Source organism: Vanrija pseudolonga, chromosome 1, assembly GCF_020906515.1.
Source record: "Vanrija pseudolonga chromosome 1, complete sequence".
Lineage (NCBI taxonomy): Eukaryota > Fungi > Basidiomycota > Tremellomycetes > Trichosporonales > Trichosporonaceae > Vanrija > Vanrija pseudolonga.
In genome coordinates, this window is record NC_085849.1 from 2743091 (window position 1) to 2757902 (window position 14812).

General features: G+C 54.1%; 3 protein-coding genes across 3 annotated transcripts; all 3 read left to right on the top strand.

Moving 5' to 3' along the window:
* Positions 1–1315: 1315 nt before the first annotated feature.
* On the top strand, positions 1316–1720 carry LOC62_01G001048 (uncharacterized protein; the record flags this gene model as incomplete). Its single annotated transcript, XM_062767517.1, has 1 exon — positions 1316–1720. One exon carries the CDS (start codon positions 1316–1318, stop codon positions 1718–1720), a length of 405 nt encoding a protein of 134 aa, XP_062623501.1.
* A 337-nt stretch (positions 1721–2057) lies between these two features.
* On the top strand, positions 2058–3020 carry LOC62_01G001049 (uncharacterized protein; the record flags this gene model as incomplete). The annotated part of the gene is made up of 1 exon (XM_062767518.1): positions 2058–3020. The coding sequence occupies one exon, from the start codon at positions 2058–2060 to the stop codon at positions 3018–3020; it is 963 nt and encodes a 320-aa protein (XP_062623502.1).
* A 5572-nt stretch (positions 3021–8592) lies between these two features.
* On the top strand, positions 8593–9099 carry LOC62_01G001050 (uncharacterized protein; the record flags this gene model as incomplete). Its single annotated transcript, XM_062767519.1, has 1 exon — positions 8593–9099. The coding sequence occupies one exon, from the start codon at positions 8593–8595 to the stop codon at positions 9097–9099; it is 507 nt and encodes a 168-aa protein (XP_062623503.1).
* Between the last annotated feature and the right edge of the window lie 5713 nt (positions 9100–14812).

The following is a 14812-nucleotide window of genomic DNA, read 5'->3' on the forward strand; positions in this document are numbered from 1 at the left end:
ATCAGGCACCCGCATAGATGCCAACAAGTGACCGCCTCGGGTGTGGCTTCAGATCTCTCAATGGGTTCTCCCGAACGGATAAAGTCGATGGCAAAGGAGGGTGTACAGTCTCTTGGTGTCTGGTGAGAGCACACTGGAACCTCAGTACAAGGGCTTTTCGAGCACCATGTTGAAAGGCACCATTATGCAGCTGGAGCGTCGCATGAAATCACCCATTCCCTTCGGGGCACGTTACCCCAGGGGCTTGGACCTCACCTACCACCTCCAGAACACTCCATCGTCGAATGTGAAGATGGTCGTCAGGTCAGATCCTGACCCCACCCCTGGGTAACCGAGGAACGAACCAATGGTTCATATAATAGTACGACGGCGCCCCAGCACCGCCCATCGTCTACTCTGCTTGCAAACTTTGAGTGCAAAGCACCGATTCATTGTCGTAACGCAGTGAAACCCGGATCGAAGCCGTTCATTTAAAGTTGTTAGTTAAGAGAAAGTGATTGCTCCATCTGCCTTTCAACATTTCAACCCACCGCTCATCATGACTCTTCAACGCTCCACGCGGATGGAAGAGATGGCACAACTTCAAAACCTAGCTCCACGTTCCTGGAGCGAGGCTCATCAGGAGGACCACGATTACGACTTTGACTGCGGTGATCGCTCTTGCTATTGCGCCCTCCCCGTCTCGATGCTCCGCAGCTATGTATTCACGAGACAGGCTAATCGGTCTCTGCGCGAGAGACCCGGGTGGCAGGCACTAGAAGAACCTGATTTCCCTGCGGATTTGGTCTTCAATGGTCCACTCGACGTAAGGCTCGAAGAACCTCGATTGACCACTGACGCCAGCAACATCCCCAGGCGTCGCAAGGGTTTCATCGTCCTTACAACTCTAGAAGGACGAAACTTGAACCGAGGATTGCCCGGGCTGTGAAAGACCCCAGGGTCTGTCCCTGCCCGTGCCATCTCCTTGACTTGGTTCGGGACAAGGAAAGTGAGTCTGATCGCGAGGTGTCTTCATCGCTAACTCTCTGCTGGTAGGCTGGGATCTTCCGTTTCCGACACAGTACTTTGATTCCAGCCCTTGGGGTTATGGCCTCTACTGTGCTTGTCTGTGTGTTCCTTTTTTATCCTGGACGCCGAAACACACCTGGCGGTTTGAACACGCAGAGATTAAATATGTCAACGTGAGAAAGGTTATTAGACAAGAGCTAACACGCAGGATCATGTCAAACCCGCAAGACTCCCAATAACGTTGAACGGGAGCCCGAGCACCAGCACCAAGTGTCTATGCGACCTGGTCTGCAAAGTCCCAGTGAAGATGAGCATGAAAGCTATTCCGTATGGACCCCGCGGCTTGCTCGCCCTGGGCGAGAATGATCCAAAAAATCGGATCTTGCTCAACTTCGGTGAGGCACCCATGCTACAGGTATCCGACTACTCCGAGGCAGCTGTTCAGTCGGTTGCCGACTTCTTGCGCTTCCAGAAGCGACGCTACCGGTACCTATACGACGACTATGTCTTGTTCCCTCACGGCGAAGATCCCCCTCGCGTCAATGGAATCTTCCTGAAAATCCGGGATATCGACACTGAAATGGTTCAGCATCCGTGGTTTAACAACCTCATGGGCGAATACCTCAACAACTGCACCGTTACAGTATCCTTCTGGGACGAGATCTTAAACACCGTGGAACGTGATCAGGTCGCAAATACTCCCACGACGTGAGAATCGGCCTCGGAGGTTTCACGCAGTGTGTGGCTAAACCTAGGCAAGCGATGAACGCATTCCTTTCGAATCCAAGCGCCGCCCCAAAAAGAACCCACTCGATAAATCACCGAAGTTCACTCTACAAGGCCCTTTATCAGACGGTGCCCACATTCTTGGCCCCCCGATGCCATCTAAACCGGTTGAACTTTGGCGCTCTGCTAGGCACCCCTTTAAAGCGAAGGCGATCAGGTGTCGAACGGCGGTGTTCCTGTGTCTGGCCCTCCAACGTGACTGGAATGTCTGTAAGCCCGTGGTCAATGAGTTACCAAGCGTTGTCGCGGCGGATATCCGCGCAATGAAATTGGGACAGTTCCTTGTAAGCCTCAGGTGGCACCCATATCTCACCGGTGTCCTCCTCACAACCATCAACGATTCCGAGGCGTATAGGACGGATGACATGCGCCTACAGGCGTTTGTGTCCCTCATCCTTTCTTATCTTGACGCATGGATGGCCCAGCTGCAGCAGGCAGACAGCTACACCGTTGAAAGCTACCTCAGCAAGCTCTATGAGTTTATTCCAAGGACCGACCTTTATAAGCCTATTATGAGGGCTGTGGTCAATGCTTTGGTATACGGCGCCCTAGCTCTCTTCATGAGTGACAAATACGAGACCAAGGCATGGAGGAACAGCAAGTGGGAATTTGCACTTGAAGCCGCCGGGGGGATAATTGGAACCGCTGCGGGAGCCAGCGCGGTCCCCGGTGTCGGATCCAGTGTGTCGGGAGTGATTCGGGTGGGTAATTCGGTCATATCTCAAAAGCTTCGACAAGGAGAGGACAGCCTCCGAAAGGTTGTGGTTGGTGTGGCGCGCAAGTTCGGGCTCCACATCTTACGCGAGGCTGAAGAAGGACGATTGCGCGACGAGAGGGGACAACCGACTACCAAGACGGATGGAAGGCGGTACAATCAAGCCGAGCTGGACGACTATATCCGAACAGCATCCATGGTGTTCAATATTATCGTAGCGGAGACCAAAGTCCCGTTGTCCGTCAATGTGACGGCAAGGTCAACCGGAGGAGCCCTTGCCGAACAGGCTGTGAAACTGGCCCAGGACACTATCGAGCTTGTCAAGGGCAACAACACACAGAGATCTGAACCCGTCTTGCCTCCTAGCAATGGTGACATCGACAGCCCCGACAATATGACCTCCTCGGTCCCCCCCCCGCCACCCAACCCACCCACAGATGGCGTCACCTCGGCCCCGGATGTTGCGGACGACTTTAGTTTGGATGGCCCAGAATGGGCATTTGAACTGTAGATATGAGTCTACCGATTCTCAATACTGTAGGTCTTCATATGCACTCTCTGAGTTCCGAGTGACTAGCTTCCTGTCGTTTGAGTCGAGAGTGGAAGTACTGCCACCTCGTCACTTGCCGCCCTGACCTGGACGGTGTTCTACTTGTGACGCTGTCGAGTATCTGAAAGGAGACTGGGACCGTTGCCCGGAACAATTGGAATGGCACATGTTTACACAGGGCTCCTGTTCGCACCTGCACCGATGAGGTCCGTGTGAGCGACCATGGCGGGCGTTACAGTCTCAAGGCACCGTGTAGGAACAGTGCGAGCGGGGTGGCACTCGTTGTGTTGGGTTGGTCCGAGTTGGCTCCGTGTTTCCCTGGGGCAGTGCAACAGAAGCAGAACTGATGGCGCCGATCCAAAGGGATGCTGACGGGCAGTTGCATGGCCCCGAGGATGTGCTCCAATACTGCCGCCTTCAGAGCATGTGCATCAGACAGAGCGGTGATTCCCACCTTGGAAATCTACTCAATGTGCGTGGCACGTCCGGAGCTCGCCGATGGAGATCTGCCAGGGTAAACTCCCAAGGGCTCCAGACAAAGAATGCCAACGCCAGTACGCATTGTCCACAACTCAAGCAGTTCTCAATCATGGGGGCAGTCCAATGCCAAACCGAGACCAATGCCAAGCCGCTTGCCCCAAGGTCTCGAGCGCATGGCTGAAATGGGCCACGACGTTTCTCAGCCTCCTCGGGCGCTCGGATTCACTTCAGTGCCCAAACCTGTCGGAGTGGACTTCTGTTCAGCAGAATACCTCTAAAGTCAAGATGCCTGCCCCGCCATACAGCCGGGTGAAGGATATGGCCCTCGGGTTTCTCGTTCAGCCAGATGAACTGTGAGGATTTCGAAATGTAAGCGTACAGACTCCTACCCATCCATTCAGTTCCTTCCAACTCGTCGATAACAAACATTTAGCTACGACATCTCCATAGAAGAGCAAAATCCATCGATCCACAGCAGGAACTGGCTGCGCGTTTTTCGGCTCAGATTCATTTGGATATGCGGCTTGTTGACTAATTCTCTGGCGCCACACCTTGCGTGCCTTTCAGGATCAACCAGCGCTTGGGCCAAGTGATGAAAATACGTCCAGAAGCCAGCGCGAAGAAGCAATGGATAATTTTCGTTGTCTGAGAGTGCAGCAGGGGCAGTCTGTGATTCCAACGGTACTTCCACTTCTCATCATATGTGTATGCTCACCGCTCAGTCGCCCCACTTCTTCCATATAACATTTATTCCTCGGTTCCGTACTACGATGGAAGAGACAATACCCCTACAAATCATCCAGTCAACGATACCCCACGAGGATCCTGAACTGCAACCAACACACCCAGGCCCGAGCGATCAAAAGCCGATAATACACGCGGAGGTGATGCAACCTCCGCCTCCGGTCCAGATGGTAAGGCCTTCTTCTGTCGCCTGTTCTGGCCTCCAGGGGGGTTAATCCGCTCAGCAAACTGTTGGCCTGGACCTTTCACATTCAAGCCCACCAATTGATCTGGAGACGCTTGCAAAAGAGTATTCCAAACGGGTACGCATGGTGAGGCTGCTGGAACTTCTGTCCACTAACTGACAGGCGAAACTCTTCCCGAGAGTCTGTTGCTGCATCTGCCACGCCCTTGACGACGGTGTTGATCCCAAATTTTACGTAGGGATATGCAAGTGTCAACTCCACTCACCTCAGATTGAAGAGATACCCACGCAATACTCTGACCGGCGTCCGTTGGGCTATGGAAGATACTGTTCATGTCTCTGTATCCCTCCACAAGGACAATGGAAAAAGCTTTGGCGACGCCGCGCCCCCCTTGATTTAAATGTGAGAGCGTGCTTAATCCCCCTGTGTAGTGAAGGCTAATGAACACCGGGTTCATCCGGTACCTGAGGGTTTTCCAGCTAGAGGGGACAGGTTGTGCCAGTGTGACCGCCACTGCTACATCCGGAGCCACGAGAGGGAAGAAGACCACGAAGCTCCTTTGAGCTCTCATGGGTTGCAGGACCTTTACGGCGAAATAATCAACTTCGGCCCAGCTCCACCATTGGAAATTCGAAACAGCACTTCGTTGGAAGCTGTTCGCTCTCTCGTCAAACTGCAGGAGTTTCGTTCGGGGCATGTTTCCCCGTATGAGTTTGATCCTCCTCATGACGTCCCTACGAGACATAGACTGCAAAATTTTCCTAATGTAGTCGACATTCGGAAGGTAATTTTGAAGATTCGAGATATCGACCAGCTGTTGATTCAGCACTCTTGGTTTGAGGAGGTCATGGGTGAATACCTCAACAACTGCACCGTTACGGTGACCGCAGGTCGAGTAACCGGCCAGGTTACCAAATCGTCGGGGCGGATGTTTCGAATACTCTTCCAACGTTCTGGACCCTCGATGCTCTTCCAAGGTGTAGGTTCCTTTACGGAATACACCTTTTGACATTCTCAGGGCGGATCCAGAAATCTAAACAAGTACCAAGGGCTTCTCGATGATTTGATTGTTCATTCCAAATCCACCTACCCAAATCCATTCAAAAGTGTCTCTAAAATCCAACTCCAAGGCCCATGGCCGGATGGTTACACGGCCAGGTTTGGGATTCAGAGTTCCAAAAGGCTTCAAGCGGCACTCGCATTGAGACAGATCGCCGAGGGGAAGTCCATAAAATGTCGAACAGCGGTGTTCTTGGCCTGCGCTCGGCAAAGCTATGCCGCCTTCGATGTGTTTGATGCCGAGCCATCTATTTAGCTCCTGATGGTAACATCGTCCGTCCCTTGCGTATCCTTTCAATGTCAATCTTCCCCTACCTTCCACAAGGAAGCAGGCGTATGAATAGTGTGTCAATGAAATACTCTGCGCAAGTGCTCGGTATGTGTGCTGTCCAGTCGGACGCCTACCAGATGTAGCCGGGATGTCTTGAGTGTGGTGACTTCTCCGCCCCACCGACGGACAACCAAGGGAGACGAAGCCAGCCTCAGCGCGTCGCAAGCCTACCGCCTCGTTGTGTTCGACGAGCTGAGCCACCAGTCTATCCGTGTCTGCATTTGTCAACAACCTGACCATCAGGAAACAGGGTCCGCTGGTGCACTGCCTTCCACCGTATGTACGCGGAGTCGCTGGTACTTTGACCTCGGTCAGGGGGGCCGATAATCCTGTACTGGAATCGAATCCAGAAATGGGGCAAGCGTGACTGAGCGCAGGAGATCCGAGCTGGCACCCGAGCGGGCCTTCTGGATGCCCACCCACCACATTCTCCTCGGACCAGGGAGGAGGGCCCCGGGATCGCCGGCTACCTCGACGGAAATGCCCAGTGCGCGCGAAGCACCCAACCTTGGGATCAGGTCCAAGAAGCTTGGTGTGAGTAAGCAGCTCGGACCCCAGCGCCCCCTCGCTCGCAATTCGGCTGCGCAAAGGAGACAAGGCCGTTTGGGTCCTGTCACGCGTCTGGAGTCCAAAGGAAGTAACTCGCCGAATTGACGGCTGCCGCCGCCTCACCTCGTTCGGCAATTCGCGCCGCGAGGCTCCGGTGGCGCATTCACCTGTGGCGTTGGGCTGCAGGCAGACGTCTCTATGGCTTGCAGTTCAAAGGCATGCTGTTTCGTTTTCTGATTCATTGCTAAGCAGTGCAGGGAGAGACCGTCATACAATATATACCGGTTTACTGATGACCCATTGAACTACCCTCTCTATTCTCAGATTCCCCAATCCCCGTCGTGCACTATGCCCTTGAGGCCGCACCCACCGAATATGGAAGAGATGGTGCCACTGCACAATCTCCAGCTTCAAACGTCCCCCGGCAATGCCACCGACCCCGACCCTGTTGAACACTTAGATGTGCCCAGCACGCCTCGCTCGATTCACGTTCGAGTGGACTTCGTGAGCCTCGTGCTCGCCTCCTGTGCTAATCGGTACTGTAGTCACGGACCACGAACAGTCTAGATTATTTCAGAATCAAGGCACTAGTGAGCGTTCACGAACACCATCATGTTAATGGATAGCCGGAACGCTTCCCTCGAGTTTGCTCTTGCATGTGCCACGTTTTCGACTCGCGAAAGAGGAGATCTGTATGGTTCATGGAGAGTACTATCGTTGCTAACGTGGAGGGGGAGGACGTGCCGACTCAGATCGTCGATAGCCGGCCTTGGGGGTATGGGGTATACTGCTCTTGCCTTTGTGTTCCTCCAGACTTGATGGACAGCACGATTTGGCGCCGAATGATCAACGAAGGAAATCCTCTGAACGAGGTAAGGAATTTTTGGGTACAACGCCACTAATTTCCAGAATCATCCGAAGCCCGATGGCCTCCCAGACACCCCCTACTGCACCTGTTCTCCCTGTTGCAGAGTTAGGCTGGAGGTTCACCCCATAACAATCCCCTGGGGCGCACGGGGACTGTACAATCACCATTGCAGGATGGCTTTAAACTTCGGTCCAGCTCCGAAAATGAGAGGCGGAGGGTACGAGAATGGTGAGGATGAAGAATTCCTCAAGTTCCAGAAGAGTCGCTATAAGGATCTCTATCCCAATTACATCTGGCCTCTTGGAACGAATCTCACATTCAACAAAGTTGCCTTGAAGATTCGGGACCTCGATTTCGAGATGCTCGTCCACCCATGGTGGCAGGGCCGCATGAAGGAGTATCTGGACAACTGCTTCGTTACTGTAACTGCGTTTCCGATCCTTGAAATGGAGCGCATCATCAATGGGGTGAGCTTATAGGCAATCCATTCGGGTGAGGGTGAGACATGCTGATGTGGTTGTCCAGATGGGGTACGGAGCTCGCTTCACGAAAATGGATTCTCAATGGATTCACCCTGCTCTCAACGATTCATTTGCTTCATTCAAACAGCCGCGGAAGCGCCCAGTTCAATGGTTCCCCCACTTTCAATTCAATGTCCAAGGCCGATGGCAGGACAAAGCCGTTTTTAAGATAGACGCCTCCCCAATGTTTCAACTTCTCCGTCTTTTACTCCCAGTGGTGCACTTCGCCCTTCGGACTACTATAACATGTCGAACAGCATTGTTCCTACGCACAGCGCTGGACTCTCGTGAACTGGCATTTCAAGTCTTCGACCAGATGCCATCCGTCGTCGCCTCAGATTTCCGCTTAGCCCGACTTGGAGAACTTTTGAGGTACCTCGAACTACCAGAAGAACTCCTGAAGCGCTTGCTCCACCAGATGAATACGGCGGATGCCTTTCGGACAGACGACGTGCGGCTGCAGGCGTGCACCTCTCTTCTTATCTCGTATCTCCGCTCAACGGAGTTGTCACTACACACTGCCAACATCAATACAGTTCAGAGTTACCTCGAAGCACTATACGAACCACTACCGGATAAGGTGGGAGAAAATCAACGCGTTCTGCCCGCGGTCTTGCAGGGATTGGTGTATGGAACGTTGGCTGTCTTCCTCAGCGATAAGTACGAAACAAAGATGTGGAAGAATAGCAAGTGGGAATTCGGGCTGGAAGCTGTGGGTGGACTGGTGGGGGCTGTCGCCAGTGCCAGTGGACTTCCGGGTGGGTCGACGGTCACTGGTATCGTGAGGGTCGGCAGCATGGCCCTCTCCAGCAAACTCAAGAAGAAGGAGGAGAAACTGCTCAAGGTTGTCTACAGTGTTGCGCGCAAGTTTGAGCTCCACGTGTTGCGAGAGGCCGAGGAGGGTCAACTCCGAGATTGTAGGATGACTTCTTCCTGCTACGACAAAGACGGGAAGAAGCACTCTCAGGACGACTTGGATAACTACATCCGTACCGCCTCCCAAGTCTTCAACATCGTCGTCGCTGAGACCAAGGTGCCACTTTCAGTTCAAGTAACGGCCCGCCCGATCGGTGGAAACGTCACGGAGCATGTTCTCAAAGTCGCACAGGAGGCTCTCGATTTCCTGAAGACCATGAAGTCACAAGGTGCCGACCCCACGCCCGCCGACGCGGCTCCCACATCCGCCGAGGATACCCAAGCTCCCGATGCCACACCACCCGATACCACCACCTCGCCCCCCGATGCCACCACCTCGTCGTCGCCTGATCCCAACCCCTTCTCGTCACCTAAAGAGACGGTCTAATGATAGTTTGGGGTTTTCCTCATAGTGGTTGTCTATTGCATGCGTATAAGTCTTGGAGTCACCACAAGTTGATCATCGGTGTACTGGATAGGTAGGAAGAGAGTGAGGCTGAACCGGCGCTGAGGAATCCGGTACGCCGTCTGTGACGAGTGAGCGCGCATTGTGTGGGTTCCAGGGTCATGGCTCAGACGATTGCCCACCCAGCGACGCTCGGTTCTCGACGTCCACCCCCAACCCCGTGCCCTCTCCGTGTCGATAGACTGTGTAGCCAGGCGCCTGGTTATCGCTCATCTCTGGTCCTCGATCATTCCTCCGACCCACCATTCCCACCTTGTCGTGGCTTTCGGGTCCGAGCGACAATTTCGTCTTTGGAAGGAAAGGGACGGTGAGGCTGCGCCGTGAAGAGGTCCGTGCTAGCCGTGCTGGCGGCCAGTGCCCATGTCACGTTCTGGTGGCGCTATGAACGGTGCGAGCGGGGTGGCGTAGGTGTGCGGCCTGCCAGGCATCCGAGCAAGTCGGATCCGAGGTGGACTGCTTAGATCCAAAGGGACGTGCACGCCGGTACTGGTTGATTCTGAGCGGATAAACTGGGCACATGTCGCGACTGGAAGTCTGAGCGGGTTTGGCATTCTGAAAGCCGTGGGGAATGGCGCTCCAAGATCTGGCGTGAGGCACGCCCCATCAACGGACGTGGGAGGTGACAGGCGGGAACCTTACCACGGACCTCTTGACACTACGCCTCTCAGGAAACCTTGAGTAGAGCGAACCCTCTCCGCAAGTTGGAGGCGGCGATTGTTCGGCATCTCCTACCGCAGATGTGAGTGCCTGCAAGCCTGCACCCTCGGTTATAAGGTTACAAGCAAAACGCTGGGGTTGGGCTGCGCCGGGTTGGAGATCGAAAGGACATTCTGCCTCACTGCGCATGGTATCCGCAACGTAGTGTGGCGTCTCATGGTTCTTCAGTCTGCTCGCCGTGTTCGGATGTCGTCCGACAACATGGCATCAAGAGGCCCATACCATGGCGAGGGGGAACTGTCCTTCCTTATGTACAACGAAGAACCGACTGACCTGCACTCTTCTTTACCCGCATACCAACATACCACAGGCTCATTCTCTTCATTGATCTGAATCACCTCGACAACATGAATGACGAGATACCCATGGACACTTTGCATCCTCAACCGTCCTCAGCGGACCCGCCGTCTGCGCCAGTTCCGACAGGTCAAGCACCAGACAAAAGACAAGAAAGTGTGGATGCGCCCAACCCACCTCGTACAGTTCACTCTGTGAGATTCGCAGCGGGGCCACCATGCTGACAAACAGGACGATTTCTCGGGCGTGGAGGAGATCCCCGCTTCTCACAGGGCCCCGCCAGTGACAGACAGCCCGGCTGTTCACACCCAAGAATCAAAGATCGACTCGGGAGCTGCTGACAGCTCGACAGCACCCACCGATCCGCTGAAGGAAGTGTGCCAATCTACCCGAGGGACGCTGAACATCTGGAGTCCTCTTGGCGGCGGATTGGGAGAACATGGAGCTCAAGACTTGGCAGTACATTGGGACGCAACATCTCAGGGAGCAGAGTCGATCTGAATGCAGTTGCCGATGAGGTTCCTGTTCAGCAGGTGATAAAGGGTTCGGTAAATGTCCTGTCATGCTAACAGCACAAGCCTGTTTATCCCAAGAGAACAATCTTACGTTTCGCCCGCCAGGTCTCAGAGAGACTCCATTCTGGCCTCAAACGTCAGGTATGCCCGTATCATGGTGCAATACAATCTAACCCTCAGCCACAACCAGCCTGGGACCGGGCACTCTTCAGACATTGTCGATGCAACTGCCACAAGTTAGACTGGGGAGAGCCGATGGAGCTGGTCTTGGAACGAACTAAGAGAGGTCCCAAGGTTTCCGATAACGATCTGCCCCCACAGTATCGGGCCCGTCACGGTGGATGGTTCTGTACCATGTGCACATGCCCATCTAAAGAAATGTGTGATAATTCAGATTGGCGTTGGAGAGCTCCAAACGGATGGTCACAGGTAAGTTGGCGCGTCGAAACCATTGATTCGAACCACCAGGCCGAGGCTCGGAAGAAGCTGGCAAGCAGAAGTTGCGGTTGTGTCACCAGATGTACCTACAGCCGCAGTCGGACACTGGAAGGGCGCCCGGCAGCGCTTCCCTACGGCTCACGAGGGGTGGTTAACTACCGGGGGATAGTTTTGAACTTTGGCCCAACTCCACCAGCACCATTTCCCCCACATCCATTTTATAGTAGCTTCGTCCTCTTCCAGCAACATCGCTACAAGTCTTTGTACCCTAAGTTTGATTTGTTCACATACCGTGACCACAACTACGCCCCGACCGATCTTTGGATCCTCAATACGCTAATTCTGGAGATTCGGGACATCGACGCCGAAATGGTCCGCCACGTATTGTGGTTTGAAACTTTCTTGCATGACTATCTCGACAACAACAGCGTGACAGTGACTGTCTGGAGGCCGGAAGAGGTTCCAAAAGTGAGCAGTCAGTTTCATCAATGATTGACCGCCCAGCTCGAGAGCGTTGATAAAATAAATGATTCTAGAAAGGAACACCAAGCGCGGTTGAGAGCGAAGATGCTCGCGGACGCTCGAAAAGCTGCATCGAAGCCATTTCCGATCAAGCACCCCCTCGATTCATTCCCAAAATTCCCGCTTCAGGGGCCATGGAGGGAGGACGTCGACTCGGGGCCGTCTGTTTCGAGCTGGACGCATTTCAAAGACAACATTCGCCATCTCTTGAAGGCCAAGTCGATCAAATGTCGAACCTCAGTCTTCCTTCGCCTCATACTTAGCGATGAAGATGACACTTCTTTGGAGTTCTTCGTTCGCCATGCGTGGATCATCGCTACCGATATACGCCAAGCCAAGCTCGGTTGGCTGTTGAACTTTCTCAGGTATCCCCAAGGGCGGAAATCGTTAGCAGACACACTCCTCGATCGCCTCGAAAACCAAGGCCGTCTCCGGACCGATGACCTGACGCTATAGGCATGTACCTCACTCCTTATCGCACGCCTTGAGGCAAAGGCAATCTCACGGTCTCAAGAAGATAGTTACACCGTTCAAGGCTATCTCAAACAGATGTTTGATGGATTCCGACACCCAGTACAACCTTCGGTTAGCCGGATGGCAACTATCAATGCCCTTGCATACGGTGCCTTGGCCGTCTTCTTGAGCGATCGGTATGAGACCAAGGCTTGGAAGGCCAGTCGTTGGGAGCTGGGACTCGAGACCACCACTAGATTGGCAGGTGCTGTCACAGATGCGAGCAATATCCCAGCTGCATCAACGGTCAAAGGAGTTGTCCAGCTCGGCACCACAGCTCTTTCGAAATGGTTTAATGCCAAACCCCAGCAGCTCCTGAAGGTGGTGTACAGTGTCGCCCGCAAGTTTGAACTGCAGGTCTTGCGAGAAGCGGAGGAAGGTCATCTACGAGGAAGATGGGGAGATGTTAAGACACACGCACAAGGTGGTGTGGTTTTCACCCAAACCCAATGGATGAGTACATCAACACAGCGTCCCTAGTTTTCAACATCGTTGTCGCCGAAACGAAGGTGCCTCTCACAATCCAAGTTACAGGTCCAACAGGAGTGAACGATGGTGCTCAATCGGAGGACCAAAAGGGGAAGAACAAACCCGATCAACGTCAGGACAAGAAAGGGAGCAATAGTCCGGAACGACCACCGGATCACAGGGGAAAATACATCCTGATATCGGCGTTACGGCACCTCGTGACATCTTCCACTGAACTCCACCCATTGCCACCTCCGCGCGACCTCCCGGCCTCCCGGCCAGTCGACCCATCGCCCCCGACTGAAGGCTCTCTAACATCCCCCGAAATCACCCAATTGGCTTTTCTGGACGTCGATCATCCACTGTCTTTTCTGGACGTCGATCATCCACTGTCTCCCGACGTCACTCTAGGCGATGTCTCCTTCTCTCCCCACCCGTCGATGTGAGGTCCGAACATCGCCCCCAGTCCAATCAATGAGAACCGCAGTAGAGCTGAGCCGTCTTCTTTGCCAGCAGCATAGACGAAACCCGCCCATCAAGCCCACATCCATCGCCGCATTGGCCGGCCCCACATCACAGTGCTATTCTGTCTTCCAATGTCTCCCCCACATCACCCCCCACACGGGACGCTTCCCTCCAACCCAGCACCTCACAACCCGAGCGACGAACCGTTGTTTATTGGTATACAGCCTCGTTAGTCGTCATTTTATGCCTTGTGCCTGAATAGTCGTAATGTAAGAGCATGTGAATGGGGTGGGGAATAAGGTAGCTGTACGTTACATCCCTGTGCGGCCCATACTAGTGAGATGCAGCATCTGTATTGCAGGCTTGGTTAGGAGAGGGGACGTCATGGCTACAGCGCCCCGTCCCGTCCACCCCTGTCGAACTCCATCTATAAGTTGCAAGACACGGGTGGTGTGGATGTATCGACCCGGTGGACACTTGCAGCTTCCAGGCCCAACGGCAAGAGCACTCTCTCTGTACCATTCAGCTACATGCCTTTGGTCTCGTTGGGTCACACCCTCAACGCCATCCCTTTCCATGTCGAAGACTAGGCAGATAGTTCTCAATCGATCGCTCAGGGTCGCTTTTGCTTTGGACTGCGCCGAAATTCTTGTCTTGAAGCGAACGCGACGGCGTGGCGTTGCGGCAACGAGGTCCATGCGGACGGCCAATGCGCATGTCAGGTTCTGATGGCCCTGGACACGGGCACACTGAATGGGGTGGGGCAGATCTGCATGAGGGTTCCGAGCAGGTCGGATTTGAGGCTGAGAACAGGCCCAGAATGAAGGACGCCCTCCAAAGAGATGTACATGCACGCGTGAACCAGTGGGCTTCAACATATCTGCGGATGATAGAGAGACCGCGTGCGACTTGGTCGGTTCTGATGTAACGCCTGACGACTGGCCGCGGGGGCCGAAGTGCCCGTCAAATTGGGGACGGGCCTCCCAGCAGTGATGCCCCCACGACCCTGCTCCCCTCCTCGGCGTCTGCAGGTCAGCCCCTCCGAGCAGACAGCACTGTGTGGCTGATTGTGCCCTGACCGCCTCGTGTGGCGTAGGAAGGAGAAGCATGAGAGTCTGGCCAAGTCCAAACCCAGCACGACCCTCAACTGACAGCATCTCTTTGGTTACGCTCGGATCGTCCTGGTCGTTGGAAGGTGCTGGCGGAAGTCGAACCCTTTTGTGTATCTAGCAACAACCCAAGAAAGCATGCCTTCCGCTGCATGAAGAGGACAGTGCCTGCTCCAACAGCCCAGTCAGACTTCCTTTCGATTCGACACCTAGGGAGAGGAGCGGGTCGTTGAAGTCCACATGCTGAAGGCATATGGCTGCCAACTGTTTTTCTGACAGCCCAGCAGGCAGCCCACCTTCCCTGGTGCACCGTCCTTCAGGACAATAGAGTATACTTTAAACGTGTCACGCAACAGATCCCAAGTGTCTGTCTCAGTCACCATCATAAGAGGAGTCTCCTCAAGGCAACATCGATTCACTTTATTGCCACGCCTTGTCCAAAGGTGGTGTCCCCTCGTCTCTTTGGAGGTCTTGCGGGACTTTGCCAGTTAATCGTCTCAAATTGGCGCCACTTTACAAGAACAATGGAGGTGGGATCTTGGTTATTCTGCACCCTCACTTGCTTATGGTTAGGGAGGCACTTCGACACAG